The sequence below is a fragment of the Nymphaea colorata genome, chromosome 4, assembly GCF_008831285.2.
Source record: "Nymphaea colorata isolate Beijing-Zhang1983 chromosome 4, ASM883128v2, whole genome shotgun sequence".
NCBI lineage: Eukaryota > Viridiplantae > Streptophyta > Magnoliopsida > Nymphaeales > Nymphaeaceae > Nymphaea > Nymphaea colorata.
In genome coordinates this window covers 17,712,569-17,724,291 of record NC_045141.1, presented here as the reverse complement: position 1 = coordinate 17,724,291, position 11,723 = coordinate 17,712,569, and the positions used below count along the sequence as shown (strand labels likewise).

The window sequence follows — 11,723 nt, the reverse complement described above, 5'->3', positions numbered from 1 at the left end:
GTTGTTTGTGAAAACTGTGAATATTCAGAACAATTGCTTCAATGGCGAGGTAAAATTTTTGCATTAAAGAAATGAAGGTGGGATGCTAAAATTGGATAGGATTCTGCTCTAAACAGATATGGTTGTGCTTCATCGATCCTTGCATTCGGTGATTGAAGTAAATTTGCTTTGTTGATCATGAAGATTGTTGAGGTTTTGGAAATTAGTGTTCGTAATTAAAAGGGGATGTGCGGTGTTGTTTGAAAACATCGAATGGAATATCTCCATTCTTGGCATTTCAGATTTTTCACATCGTTAGCACGGTTTCCTTAACTACTTTACTTGTATATGCATTTTAAGGGCTTCTGATGTAGACAAGATGCGTCGGTTGTGTTCTCAATCAGGACTATTGTTGATTTATATTCGTGGTCTTCCTCAGTTATTCGTGATTAAATATATTTCCGAGCTCTCGACTGCTGCTGCTGAATAGCAGTAGGAGATGAAAAGGCTTTTTTTTTTTTTTTGCTTTTTTAAGATGTGTTGATCATATTTGTTGCTGTTTCCGATTCCGTCATCAAACGATTCTGCTCAATTTGCATTGGTTCTAACGAATTATTGAATAAATAGAATTATAAATCAATAAATTGGCAGTCAGAATGTGTAATCTTGACTCTATCGAACGACTCTAAAACGCAGAAAGCAAGTTCCTCCCTTTTGGTTTGTTTCTCTTGTTTTCGTGATCACAAGGCAGCCGTATATATTACATAATTCGATGGATACTGAACGATCATACAAATATCGTGCTGCTTATTTTCTCAATCAGCCAAGCATGTTCTCTTTAACTTTTACTTTACTATGTTTTTTCTATTTTACTTTTTTAACTTTATTGATCTACTGGAGGTAAAGTGGTGTACCGGTGGTCACTATCATTGGTCTCCGAAAAAGCTGCACTTCAGTTCTCACTGGATTTTGCAAACTCTCCAGTCAATATTGCAATTTGCTTCTGCAAGTTGAGCAAGTTATGGAACAACAATGGAAAGTTGGAAAGATCCCATTGTTAAGCATCTGTCCTCCATTGAAAATTCCTTTCAAATGAATGAAGCAGGATTCTTTCTCCGATTCTTGTGATTTTGCCTTGGTTTCGGTGTTTGCTGATGCCTGATGGAACAAGAAAGAAGACGACCTCGAGTGACGGAGTCCTCGGGGCACCATGGGCTTGGGATCAACTCTTAAAATGGTAGGGAAAAGGCCTAGTAATCTTGTAAAGACTAGGCGAATTTCTGCAGAGCGTTGAAAAAGGATACATATGCCAACTGCTTGCTTGGGTGGGGAAGTGGACTCACGAGGGTTTTAGTGCTCCTCCCAAGAATCAGGTTTCCACTTGCTTGAGAAAAGTAATTTGCAGTAACCTGGATTGTAGAGGTGCAGAGCGGTTTAACACTGCCTATGATGGTAAATTTGCTCATAAGACTCTGTCTCACTGATTTATAAGGAAGAACTCAGCTTTCCAAAGGCACATGATCAGTGCATTGAAGTGTAAAAATGCCATAGCTGCTAAGGTCTCTAGCAAGATACTTCCAAACTACTGCACTGGGAAAATTTTGCAGACCTGATGAGCCAGCAAGGTTGTTTCCTGTTCGATCTAAGCCATTGGATGCGTTCTTCATTTCTCATTTGCCTAATTACATCCATTGATGCATGCCAATCATACAAGAACTCCAGATTTTCGAATTGTGAATTCTGAAATACATGTATGTGGAGATAAATCTAATCATCGTCATAAATATTATACTCTTCCTATCTGTCCACACCAACCACCAAGGCGGAAAGACCTCAAAACCTGCCACACCAGCCTCCATATTTACAGCGGAATGAAGGTGAAAGCAAGCAGGGAGTACCAAGCGACATCAATGCTCTTCCTTGGAAGGTGGGCAGCGGTTGCATCATGTTAAGGGCATGATACCCATTGGCTAGACATTGACATGCTCCAATACTCCATGTGCTTACGGTGGTCTGCACTTGTTCCCCATGACCATTTAGAGCAAGTACGATTTCTCGGATAACTCCATTCTGAAGACAAAAAGGGTCGTTATATTCTCGTTAAAGAAATTTTCTATAGCTTCTCTAGGTTTAAGACGTACTATACAGATTTTTAGGATTCTCTCCCTGCCATGTAAGGGTTCTACTGAAAACGGAGAACATTTTCTTTTAGATTAACCAACCAAAAATTAATATCCAGGCCATCAAAGGATACAGCCGAGCCCTGCACATGCATAGTCATGGCTGAACCGATTAGCTTCAATCTGCAGGCTGCACTGGATGGCAAGAACAGGCCTTGCTTTGAAGGAGACTAAACAACCTGATCACCCAGGTCATCAGAGGTTGAAATCCCCGTATTTCTGGAAAAACCTTCACCCAGACCGCGCTAGCATGCAACTTGCATTATGAGTTTGCACTTCAACTTGCAAAAGATTCGACCAGTGTTCCGAGTAGAGAAAACCAAGTTGCCATCTTATACCAGGAATGAAGTACATAAGAAATCTCCGTTTCTGTTTTCGTGGAAGAGTAAGCACCGCGTGAAAATGTCGAAGGCTGATTTCCATGTAACAACCACAAGTAGAAGAGCGGAATGGTTGAACAAATTAGTTCGGCCCTGAAGCAGGATGTGCAGTATAAAATAATATGCTAAGGACAGTAACCTCCTTTACAGCAACAACTGTGGAGACAAGCTTCTCAACGATGAAATTCTACAAAGCAAGCTTAGTAAGTAGGGACGTCAATAAATCTGAGTGGGATCAGACATCTGCCCGAATTACTTCAAAAAATCCCAATACAGAGAAAAAAAAGATTACATCCAATACAAAATAGGGTTGTATTCGAATTTAAGAAGTGACATTTGATTAGACCCAAACTTAAATTTAAGTAGACATACAACTGGAATTGCATTCAGATTTAGTTTTAGGAAATGTCTTATATCTAACATCCATCCATTTTGAAAGTCGGTTCTCAACATATCGTAATGTGCTTTGGTTCACTCGAAGAATTGGATTCAGAATCAATTGTGAATTTAAAAATAGAATTCAGATTAGGTTCATATTGTGAATTTGGATTCAGATTTTAATTTGGAATAAACTTTTATTTGTGTTTAAATCTGAATTGGAATTTGAATATACAAAATCAGATATACTACTCGAATCCAATCCTTTGACATCCCTATTAGCAAATAATCTTCGAGTGACGTTGGCAGCTCAAGGATACGTTGGATTTGTTCCTGTTCATGAAATAAATTCATTGCAAACTCATCCTATGGATATCAATTGTTGCAGCTCAATATAAAGCCACAAACACTCTTTACAATCAAAGCAAAAACATGAGCAGGAGGTTCCGTTAGCGTCATTAGGAGTTAAGAGGTCGACCATTAATATGGAACGAGCTTACAACATCAAAGAGGTCCATCTCTAATACCCAGTTGCTTAGAGGTGCTGTGACTGCTGTCCTCGGTAAGTTTCTCGGCCTTTTCTTTCGCTGCAACCTAGAATCACCTCGCTTCTTCGTCTTCCTACAAGCGTCCATACGTTTGGCCCATTTTGATTCTGTTCTGGTTCTTCTGCGATCACTGGTCTTAATCAAAAAGTTTGGTGAAAATATTTTCTTGTGTTTGTTTCCGTGGCTGCCAAGAGATGGTAATTCTCTGTAGAGTTTGATAGAATTTGGATTCGAGAACTAACAGCAATGCTGTTGAAAAAGAAAGAGACAGAACATGATATGCGGAGAGTGTGGGGAAAAGGCTTGCGCATCCGGGGAATCGAACCCCGGTCAGTACCGTGGGAGGGTACTATGATACCACTACACCAGATGCGCTTTGCTGTCTTATTTTGAGATGATTTTTTTTGTTCCCCGTAAGTGGCTCTTTCTATTTTTGCTATACGTACTGTGTTGCTCTTTGTTGGATTTTCCAATGTCGTCACATTTTTCTCGCGAAAAACCATTGGTACCTTAGTCCTTTTTTTTGTGGTGCAAAAATATGTGAATATGTGTTTGGGTATCCAGCAGACGCTCATTGGGGTTGTTAATGGATCTCATTTTTTAAACAGGATATATCTGATTTACCAAATATGCATATATATTCGAATTGAAAGGCAAACTATATATATATATATATATATATTGTATCCGAATCTGATTTTAACTTGACAATCAGAATCTGACTTTTATTTTAACATCCAATCCAAATATGAAGATACATCATTGAATCCGAATTGCATTATGGCATGTCGAAATTTGACTTCTAAAATGTAGGATGTTTACTTGAAAGTGAATCCAAATTCGAACGCTAATTTGAAACTTGTTTTGACGTCCGATTTTCTTTGGGAGCAGTTTGACAAAGTATGTGATCTGAATCCGAATATCCCTACAAACATTAAGCTTGTTCCTCATTTTTCTAAATTTGCACTTGTATAGTTCAGTTATATTGCGGAGATACATGGGGTCTCCGTATGGCGTTTGTCAGTAGAACTCACTTCAAACCTTAATTTGATAGTATGATTTGTGTGGACTTAGGTCCATGGGACAGCTCTACGAGACCCAGGTCATTGCCTCATAGATTTGAGTGGACTTGCTTGTTAAGTATATATTTAGTGTCTTATAAAAAACAAAATTCTAGCTTCGACCCTACCATTTTGATGTGTTGTTTTGCTTGATACCCATTGAAGTTATTCAACACAAATCAAACACAAGGAAAGAAGTGAAACTAGTTTTTTTTTTCCTGCAAACACATGAAAAACAAACAAGCATTCTTTGTTTTTTTTTTTTTTGTAACAACATGGGTTTCCTTTTACTGGGCTTATCGAGCCGTTGACCTTGTGGCTCAAGTTTTAGCCTAGCAGATGTAGCCTTGCCAAGTCGGGATGCTTCTAGTGCTTCTGCTGCACAAAAATGGTTTGGTAAAAGATGTGCAAAATAAGCTGGTTTAGTCTAAATCTATAAATTTTTTAATATGTGATTACAATTATTTAAATCAATTAATATAGATATAATTTAATTCATTAAATTAATTATAATAGAACAAATAATTTAGTCAATTTTTTGATAGCTAATATCTGACCGGTTATTAACTGGGTTCAAGTTCAGCACGGAACTTTTGCATCGGAATCTTGGTCCAGTAGGGTTCAAAGCTCGAGCACATTTGTTGTTCATGTTTGATGAGTTGGTAGAATGAAGGTTCGTTTTTAGGCTGCGGGCTAAGTTTTGGCAAAGTCCGTCGTTTGTTTAAAACGCTAGCCATCCACTCTAGATCGGACGGCTGATGTTGGTCCCTCGAGTCTGAGCCTTCCCTTGACCGGTTGAATTCCTTGCAGTTTTCTTTACCGTCTTTTCCGCTTCCGTCAGCCCCATTTCCCATGTATCTTTTCTTCTCCCTCTCCCTCTCCCTCTCTCTCTCTCTCGCTCTAACGAAACGCCAGGATCATACTGCTTGTTACGGGCGGACCCAGGCCCAAGGTCCAACAATATTGACAAATGTCTTTTGGAGAGGTGGGAGAGGGAAGAACGAAGTGGGAGGCGGTCTTTGTTCCTGGGCAGCTACCAGCTTCTGATAGAGAAACATGTGGTAAACTATTTTCTTGTGAATTTAAACTCGTCACGGCTCTTTTTCCTTTTTGTTTGCTTCTGGTTATGATTTGTTAAGTGGTTTTTGTTTCTTCTGTTTGTTCTTCTTTCGGAACAACTATGTCTCTGCGTTTTTGGTGCCATTGAGGCATTCACCGACGGGCTCAGTTTTTCTATTGTTTTGTGCAGTGAATGTGTTTGCTGTTACTATAGAACCAAAGTTAGCCAACACTTTTGTAAGGTTAGTGTGTGTACGTAACCTTAGGTACTTACAAATCTGTAACTGGAAAACCTCATGGTGCTTTGTTGGAAATTGGTGTTGATTGCTTAACGCTTTTTGGTTTATAGGCAACTAAATCAAATAGCCCCACTTGAGAATCTTCGTCATGTGAAGCGGGTGCGGAGAAGTGTGGTTGATGGTATATGCATCTCCAAGAGCCATTTTGAATTGCTAGTATTTTTATTTTGTAATATGATTTTTTACATTTCTGCAACTTCACGTTTGCTGTTGTTAGTCAAAGTGTCTTTAGTTTTCAGGTCCTAACAGAAAATGGGTAACCATATTCTGCACACATTTGGTGCTTTCTGCCAGAAATTTTATGAACTATAGCCTATAAGATTTCATGATCAGATGAATTCATCGCCAGTGAATTCAGATATCCTTAATCGATTCTCTTAATATTTTTAATTTAAAGGTGACACTTCTGGTCTGGCAGGAAATGTTCAATTAACGGTGATTTTATGTCAGCCACACGAACAAGGTGACCAGTTACTGGAAATGCCAAGTGACGTTGTAGAGCTGATAAACATGCATAAATTGCATCCTTTCGTTGTGAGAGTGAGTCATCCTTTTTTATTCTCAGTGTGATATTTGTCGACTGATGTTTTTCTCGATGAATAAAATATGCAACAAAAAATGAAACTAAACTAGAATCTTAGCACATGTATAAATAGGGATTTTATCAAGTACTGAAGCTATTAGGATATTGTTAACTACTCAGCATTTTGGCCTGTCTCATGAAAGCTTAACGTTATACGATGTTTGTTGTGGGCAGGTTGCTTAATATTTGTTCCTTCTAACTTTCTTCTGTCTTGCAATGTGATCTAACTTTGAACTCCAATCTTCCTGCATTACATCTATATAGAGTAGCACTTTCATAAGGAAAAGTGATTGCTTAATCTAGTGAAACTTATGCTGTTGCAGGTTCCAAAATATGCTGCTTTAACAAAAGAAGAATGGGAGGAACAGTGCAAATTCTGGCCAACATCATATCATCCACCTATTGAGTATGTCTTGAACTCATAAAAATCTGCTCCTTTGTGCCACTTTCCTAGTCCTTTCAGAAGTTTCTTTTCAAAACTGAACTTTTATCTGTTCTTTTGTACTCTTTTCCAATATGACAAATCCTGATCCTGTGGCTATTCAATCAACTCATTTCGATACCAGCCCAGCTTCATTTATTACTACACATTGAATTTTTGGATGGTTTCCATCCATCTACAGCAATCTTCACTTTTATTGAAATATTAAGATATGCTTATGCCCTGACCATGTTGCAATACAAACAATTGCTTCTTATCATATTTGTGAAGGCGATGCTATTTACTAACCTTTATACACTAAATTATGGCAAAACTTTATAAATCATGATGATAATTGAGTAATGTTTTGGCTTATTAAACTATACTGACATTCAATACATCTATTTTCTTGTGCTTCTAATATGCAAAAACTATCAAAATGGAGCTAAAATAGAGAAATACGGTAAGGTTAAGATTTTAATTCATTTGCTCAGTGGAAGAAGTCTAAAAGAATGTTAATTTGTACTTTCAGGAAAAAGAGAAAGGAAAATTAGATTATAAGACATCTCACTGGCATATTTAGTTGGTAGAAATAAGTACCCTTGTTTTAAACTCTTAAATGTGGTAAAGGTTATCAATTTTTTTGTTATTCTCTTGAATCCCAAGAAGAAGTACCACAGAGCTGCTTTTAGTTATTTATATTAACAAGAATTACCCCCTAAAAAACATGATTAAAGATTGACCTTCCATAATAAGCTGATGTCAGAGGCCAGTTTGTAATTATGAATGGATTAACAGCCTAACTCATTTTCTTTTTTTGGTGTGATTGGTTAAATCAGATGAACTTCGTCTTTAATATTTCAACATTGTAAATTTGCTAATCTCTAGTCCTGTTTATGTTTGTCCACCTAATTCTTATGTTTCTTTCTTGCTTCCATTTGCAGTAGGACTGGGACATGTGGGCTTGATGAGGAAGAGACAAGCATCGTCACTAGTTTCATGCAGCTTGCCATAAAGCTGGCAAAATCTGGTTCATATATGAAGAAGGTACTCTTTCCCTCAAATTTCAACTTTGAATTCAAGTTAGTCACCAAAAATGTCCAGTCCTCATCAGTAGAAAATTGTATTGTTATGAATTACTTGTTTCTTGCTTATGAATTACTCGTTTCTTAGGGACTAATTATCGTCCATTATACTTTGAGTAGGCCAAATAGCTTGCTTTTGAGGTTTCTTTCCAGCCAAAGATCTCAAATCTCTAGCATATAAAATGTTCCTTGGATCTCTTCATAGAGTACCAATGCTTGACACTTTGTCATCAATATAAAAGTGTTGCCTACAACAGTATTACTTATTGACTGGCCCTTCAAAAGTGGAACTTAGAGATAGATCTCACTTCCTATTAGAAACAATGAAAAAAAAGTGTCTGCAGAATATGCTGGATACGGCTGGTTATTGGAGCTTCACTCCAGAATTATCTAGTGAGAGGACCTTGCCTCTCTTGTTGACCCACTGTTTGTCCTTCCTAGCAACCACAGCAATGCTATTCATATTTCATACCGCAACAAACTGCTTGATCTGATTGTGCCCTCACCCTGCGGAAGCCCAGATGGGAGGAATGAATAATTCCCTTGGTGGCCTTTCATTTTAAATTTTCCTTTTTGCTTATATTTGCTTAAAGGTCCCATCAAATTGCGTAGCTATATGAAATAACTGTTGTACAACAGGCCCTATGCCCCTATCTGACCTTTTTGTGTGCTCATGAGCTTACAGCTGCTTATAAGACCGCAATCTGAAGATGGCATCTATCGTTCTCTTCTTCTTAATCAGCATAGAACTTTTCAAATTTTCGATTATGCAGGTCGTCAATGCTGCGGTCATTGTTGATCCTCTGGTGAGGCAGGTGATTGCCTGTGCACGTGATCAGACATGTTCAATGCCTGTTCTCTCAACAAAATGCACTTCGGAGCAGACCACTCGATCCCAAGTGATGATGGGTGATCAACATTCTCAATCTAATAAGATGGATAGTGGTATGATAAAGCTGTCAAGTTGTGATTTAAATGGTGAAGCTCTACCTTGCGCTGCTGCTTCTTGTCTGAATCCATGGGGCTGGGTTAGCGAGCAAGAGCAAGCACATGCTCCAAATTCTTCAGAAAAGCTTGAATTTCATTCTTCATGGCACCCTTTGCGCCATGCTGCTATAGTGGCAATTGAACTGGCTGCTGCAAGAGACAGGGATCTTTTTCCTGGTGAAAGGATTATTGACAAGGATGACCTTGAGATCCCAGCTAATTTAACTGCCAAAAGGCAAAAGAGAGATTCTTCAAATGTGAGTTTACACGATCCTGTTGACATGAAAATATGGTAAATTTAGAAGAGATCATTGCTTAATAGAGAACTTGGACTCAGTATAAGTGACATGGCCGGAAAAAAGTCAGAGTTGTTTTTCAAAGGAAGTATTTCTTTTTTTTTAAAAAAAAAAAAACCACTGAAGCTAAAGTTTTATCTGACAGTTTGAAATGATCACATAGCCAGCACAATTTCCATTAGCCTGTCATTTGCCACCACCTCACCCTCCATGGTGGTTCCACTTCCATCCTCTTCTTTTGACTTTTGACAGCTCACTCACTTTTGCTATTCACTGGCCATCTATAACTGTATCTACTCCTGCACCACCAGCTATCCTCTACCAATCATCCTTTTCCCTTTCTTTGCCATCTTAGCCACCATTATTTCACCCGATTGGGATGGCATCGATGGGCAGTAAGCATCCAAACAGAAGTGAGTTATTGCTATTTTTCATAACTTTGTTATAACTGTATTCTAAGTATCTTCTATCAGACTGTCCATATTATGTTTTTGAATTGTGATGTCATCATGACTCACACATTTCTGTCGTGTTGCAGGATGATAACCCCGTAATTGCAACAGGTGGAGATGCTACAGCACTAGCTAATGGTTGTGCATCATCAGAAACAGTTCATGTAACACGGCCATATCTTTGCACTGGTTTTGATGCGTACCTTGTATGGGAGCCTTGTTGCTTGTATGTTACTGACATTCTGCTAAGGCCTTTCTTCTTCTTCTGCGTATTGCTTGCTTTCTAATTGAACGTCCGTTTGTTTCATATTAAAGGTGCGCCATGGCGCTTCTCCATCAGAGGATCAAACGCATATTTTTTGCTTTCCCAAATTCAGGAGCTGGTGCACTAGGGACTGTTCATCGGTTGCATGGAGAAAAAAATTTAAACCATCATTATGCTGTGTTCAGGGTTCTGGTGCCAAATGATGTACTTGCAGGTGCTGTAGATTTTCTTCTCTCATCGTAACAATCAGGGATGGAGCCAAGGGAAGGCCAACAGGGCCGCCTACATGTAATTAAAAAAAAACATTTAGCTTACATAAAAATTTTGAAAAATTATATTCGATGCCTGTCAAAATTGTGAAACGATAGTTTGGCCCCCCTAATGAGAAATTGATAGCTTCGCCCCTGTTATCTCTCATACATGATACGGACAGGGTTTGTTTTTCTCCTTGTTGCAATGATACATGGAAAAAGTGCAATGCTCATGCTACACCATCTAGATAATGTGTACAACTGCAACCCACATTTTTCTGATTATAGCCTAACAAGATGTTAAAGGGATATCTGTAGTGAGATGGCTCTCAGGTGGACACTCACATAGGCACAACTCCTTGCATGAGCCAAAACTGGGCATTATCTCCTGGGTAGAGGACCTGTGAGGTTTTACCATTACTCCTGTGAAGGTCCATGACCGGGTTTTCCTCTACTAAATTCTCAAAAATAAAAAGGATCATGGTGCCCAGCAGTTTCTGGTTGGATGATTTTATATTAAATTCATAGTGACGGCAGGACTGTCGTGACAGTTCTGGTTGGGTTGACCAGGGTTGCATGAGAATGATTTTGCAGGACCGGTGATGACAAACTGAAGAAACCCTTGAATGGTCCATTGCTTGTGTACCCTGGCACTATGTCAACCCCAATCAGACTTAATATGCTAGACTGGCTTGATCTATGTAAAATTCTTCGTTAATGGTGAAATATTACCACCTACTGGCTTTTCTTTTCGGGAAGCTAATAGTCCATCATGTTATTTCACTGCTTGTTGGTCATCTTTAATGGTGTGCTTGCATGTCCTGCAGAAACGTAACAAAAGTTTTGGAGAAGGATGTGATGAAGCATAAAACTATTCTCCTCTGATCTCTCAAAAGGCAACATGCTGCATCGGAGGCGTTTCTGTTGAACGTTTGGAACTGTTCATTGTCACCGAAAAGCGGAAGTCATGCCCACCACATGATTACTGCAATTGTTTGGTTGGCCTTATTTGCTTTTGAAGCCAACGAGAGCTTTGTCCACCTAGCTAGGATATCAGACTTCATGGTGAGAAGGTTAGAAGTTAAATATCCTATGTACGTCTTTGTTGGCATAATCTGGTGAGGGTCCGTCTAATGTTCAGCTACGTATCAAAAAATTTGTGCTGCGAGGAGTAAGTTCTGATGTATCAGAATGGTGTTTGCAGAAGCACGAACCCAGTTATCAAGTCCAGGCCAGGCCAGAACATTTTTCCACTAACTAAACTGCCGAGAGGATACATTTGAATTACATGTGAGATCGAATTTTAATCTATTACATTGTAGTTGTAGTCGGATTCCCATTGTTTGAGTAAGTATTCAAGTTTAAATGATAGGTGGTTTTTGCTCAAAAAGTAAAATGTTCTCCTTTTTCTCTTTGGAAGTTTTCAGGGAATCACACCTTTTTATGTTGTTTCTTATCTCTTCACTTTACTCAAAATACTTTTGAGGCATTTTAGATTT

General features: G+C 38.6%; 1 protein-coding gene and 1 non-coding gene across 3 annotated transcripts; one reads left to right on the top strand and one right to left on the bottom strand.

Moving 5' to 3' along the window:
* Nucleotides 1-3,769: 3,769 nt before the first annotated feature.
* TRNAG-CCC (transfer RNA glycine (anticodon CCC)) lies at nucleotides 3,770-3,840 on the bottom strand. Its single transcript has one exon. It is a non-coding gene; the product is annotated as a tRNA-Gly (tRNA).
* Nucleotides 3,841-5,352: 1,512 nt separating this feature from the next.
* Nucleotides 5,353-11,590, top strand: LOC116252102 (tRNA-specific adenosine deaminase TAD3). Of its 2 annotated transcripts, XM_031626171.2 has the most exons (10): nucleotides 5,353-5,587; nucleotides 5,776-5,827; nucleotides 5,935-6,005; nucleotides 6,303-6,424; nucleotides 6,791-6,873; nucleotides 7,833-7,935; nucleotides 8,747-9,217; nucleotides 9,795-9,934; nucleotides 10,024-10,187; nucleotides 11,052-11,590. In XM_031626171.2, exons 1-10 carry the CDS (start codon nucleotides 5,497-5,499, stop codon nucleotides 11,057-11,059), a joined length of 1,305 nt encoding a protein of 434 aa, XP_031482031.1. In that variant the 5' UTR covers nucleotides 5,353-5,496; the 3' UTR covers nucleotides 11,060-11,590. The 2 variants fall into 2 exon arrangements, with proteins under 2 accessions (XP_031482031.1, XP_031482029.1); XM_031626169.2 differs by lacking the exon at nucleotides 11,052-11,590 and having other exon boundaries at nucleotides 10,024-11,025.
* Nucleotides 11,591-11,723: the final 133 nt, after the last annotated feature.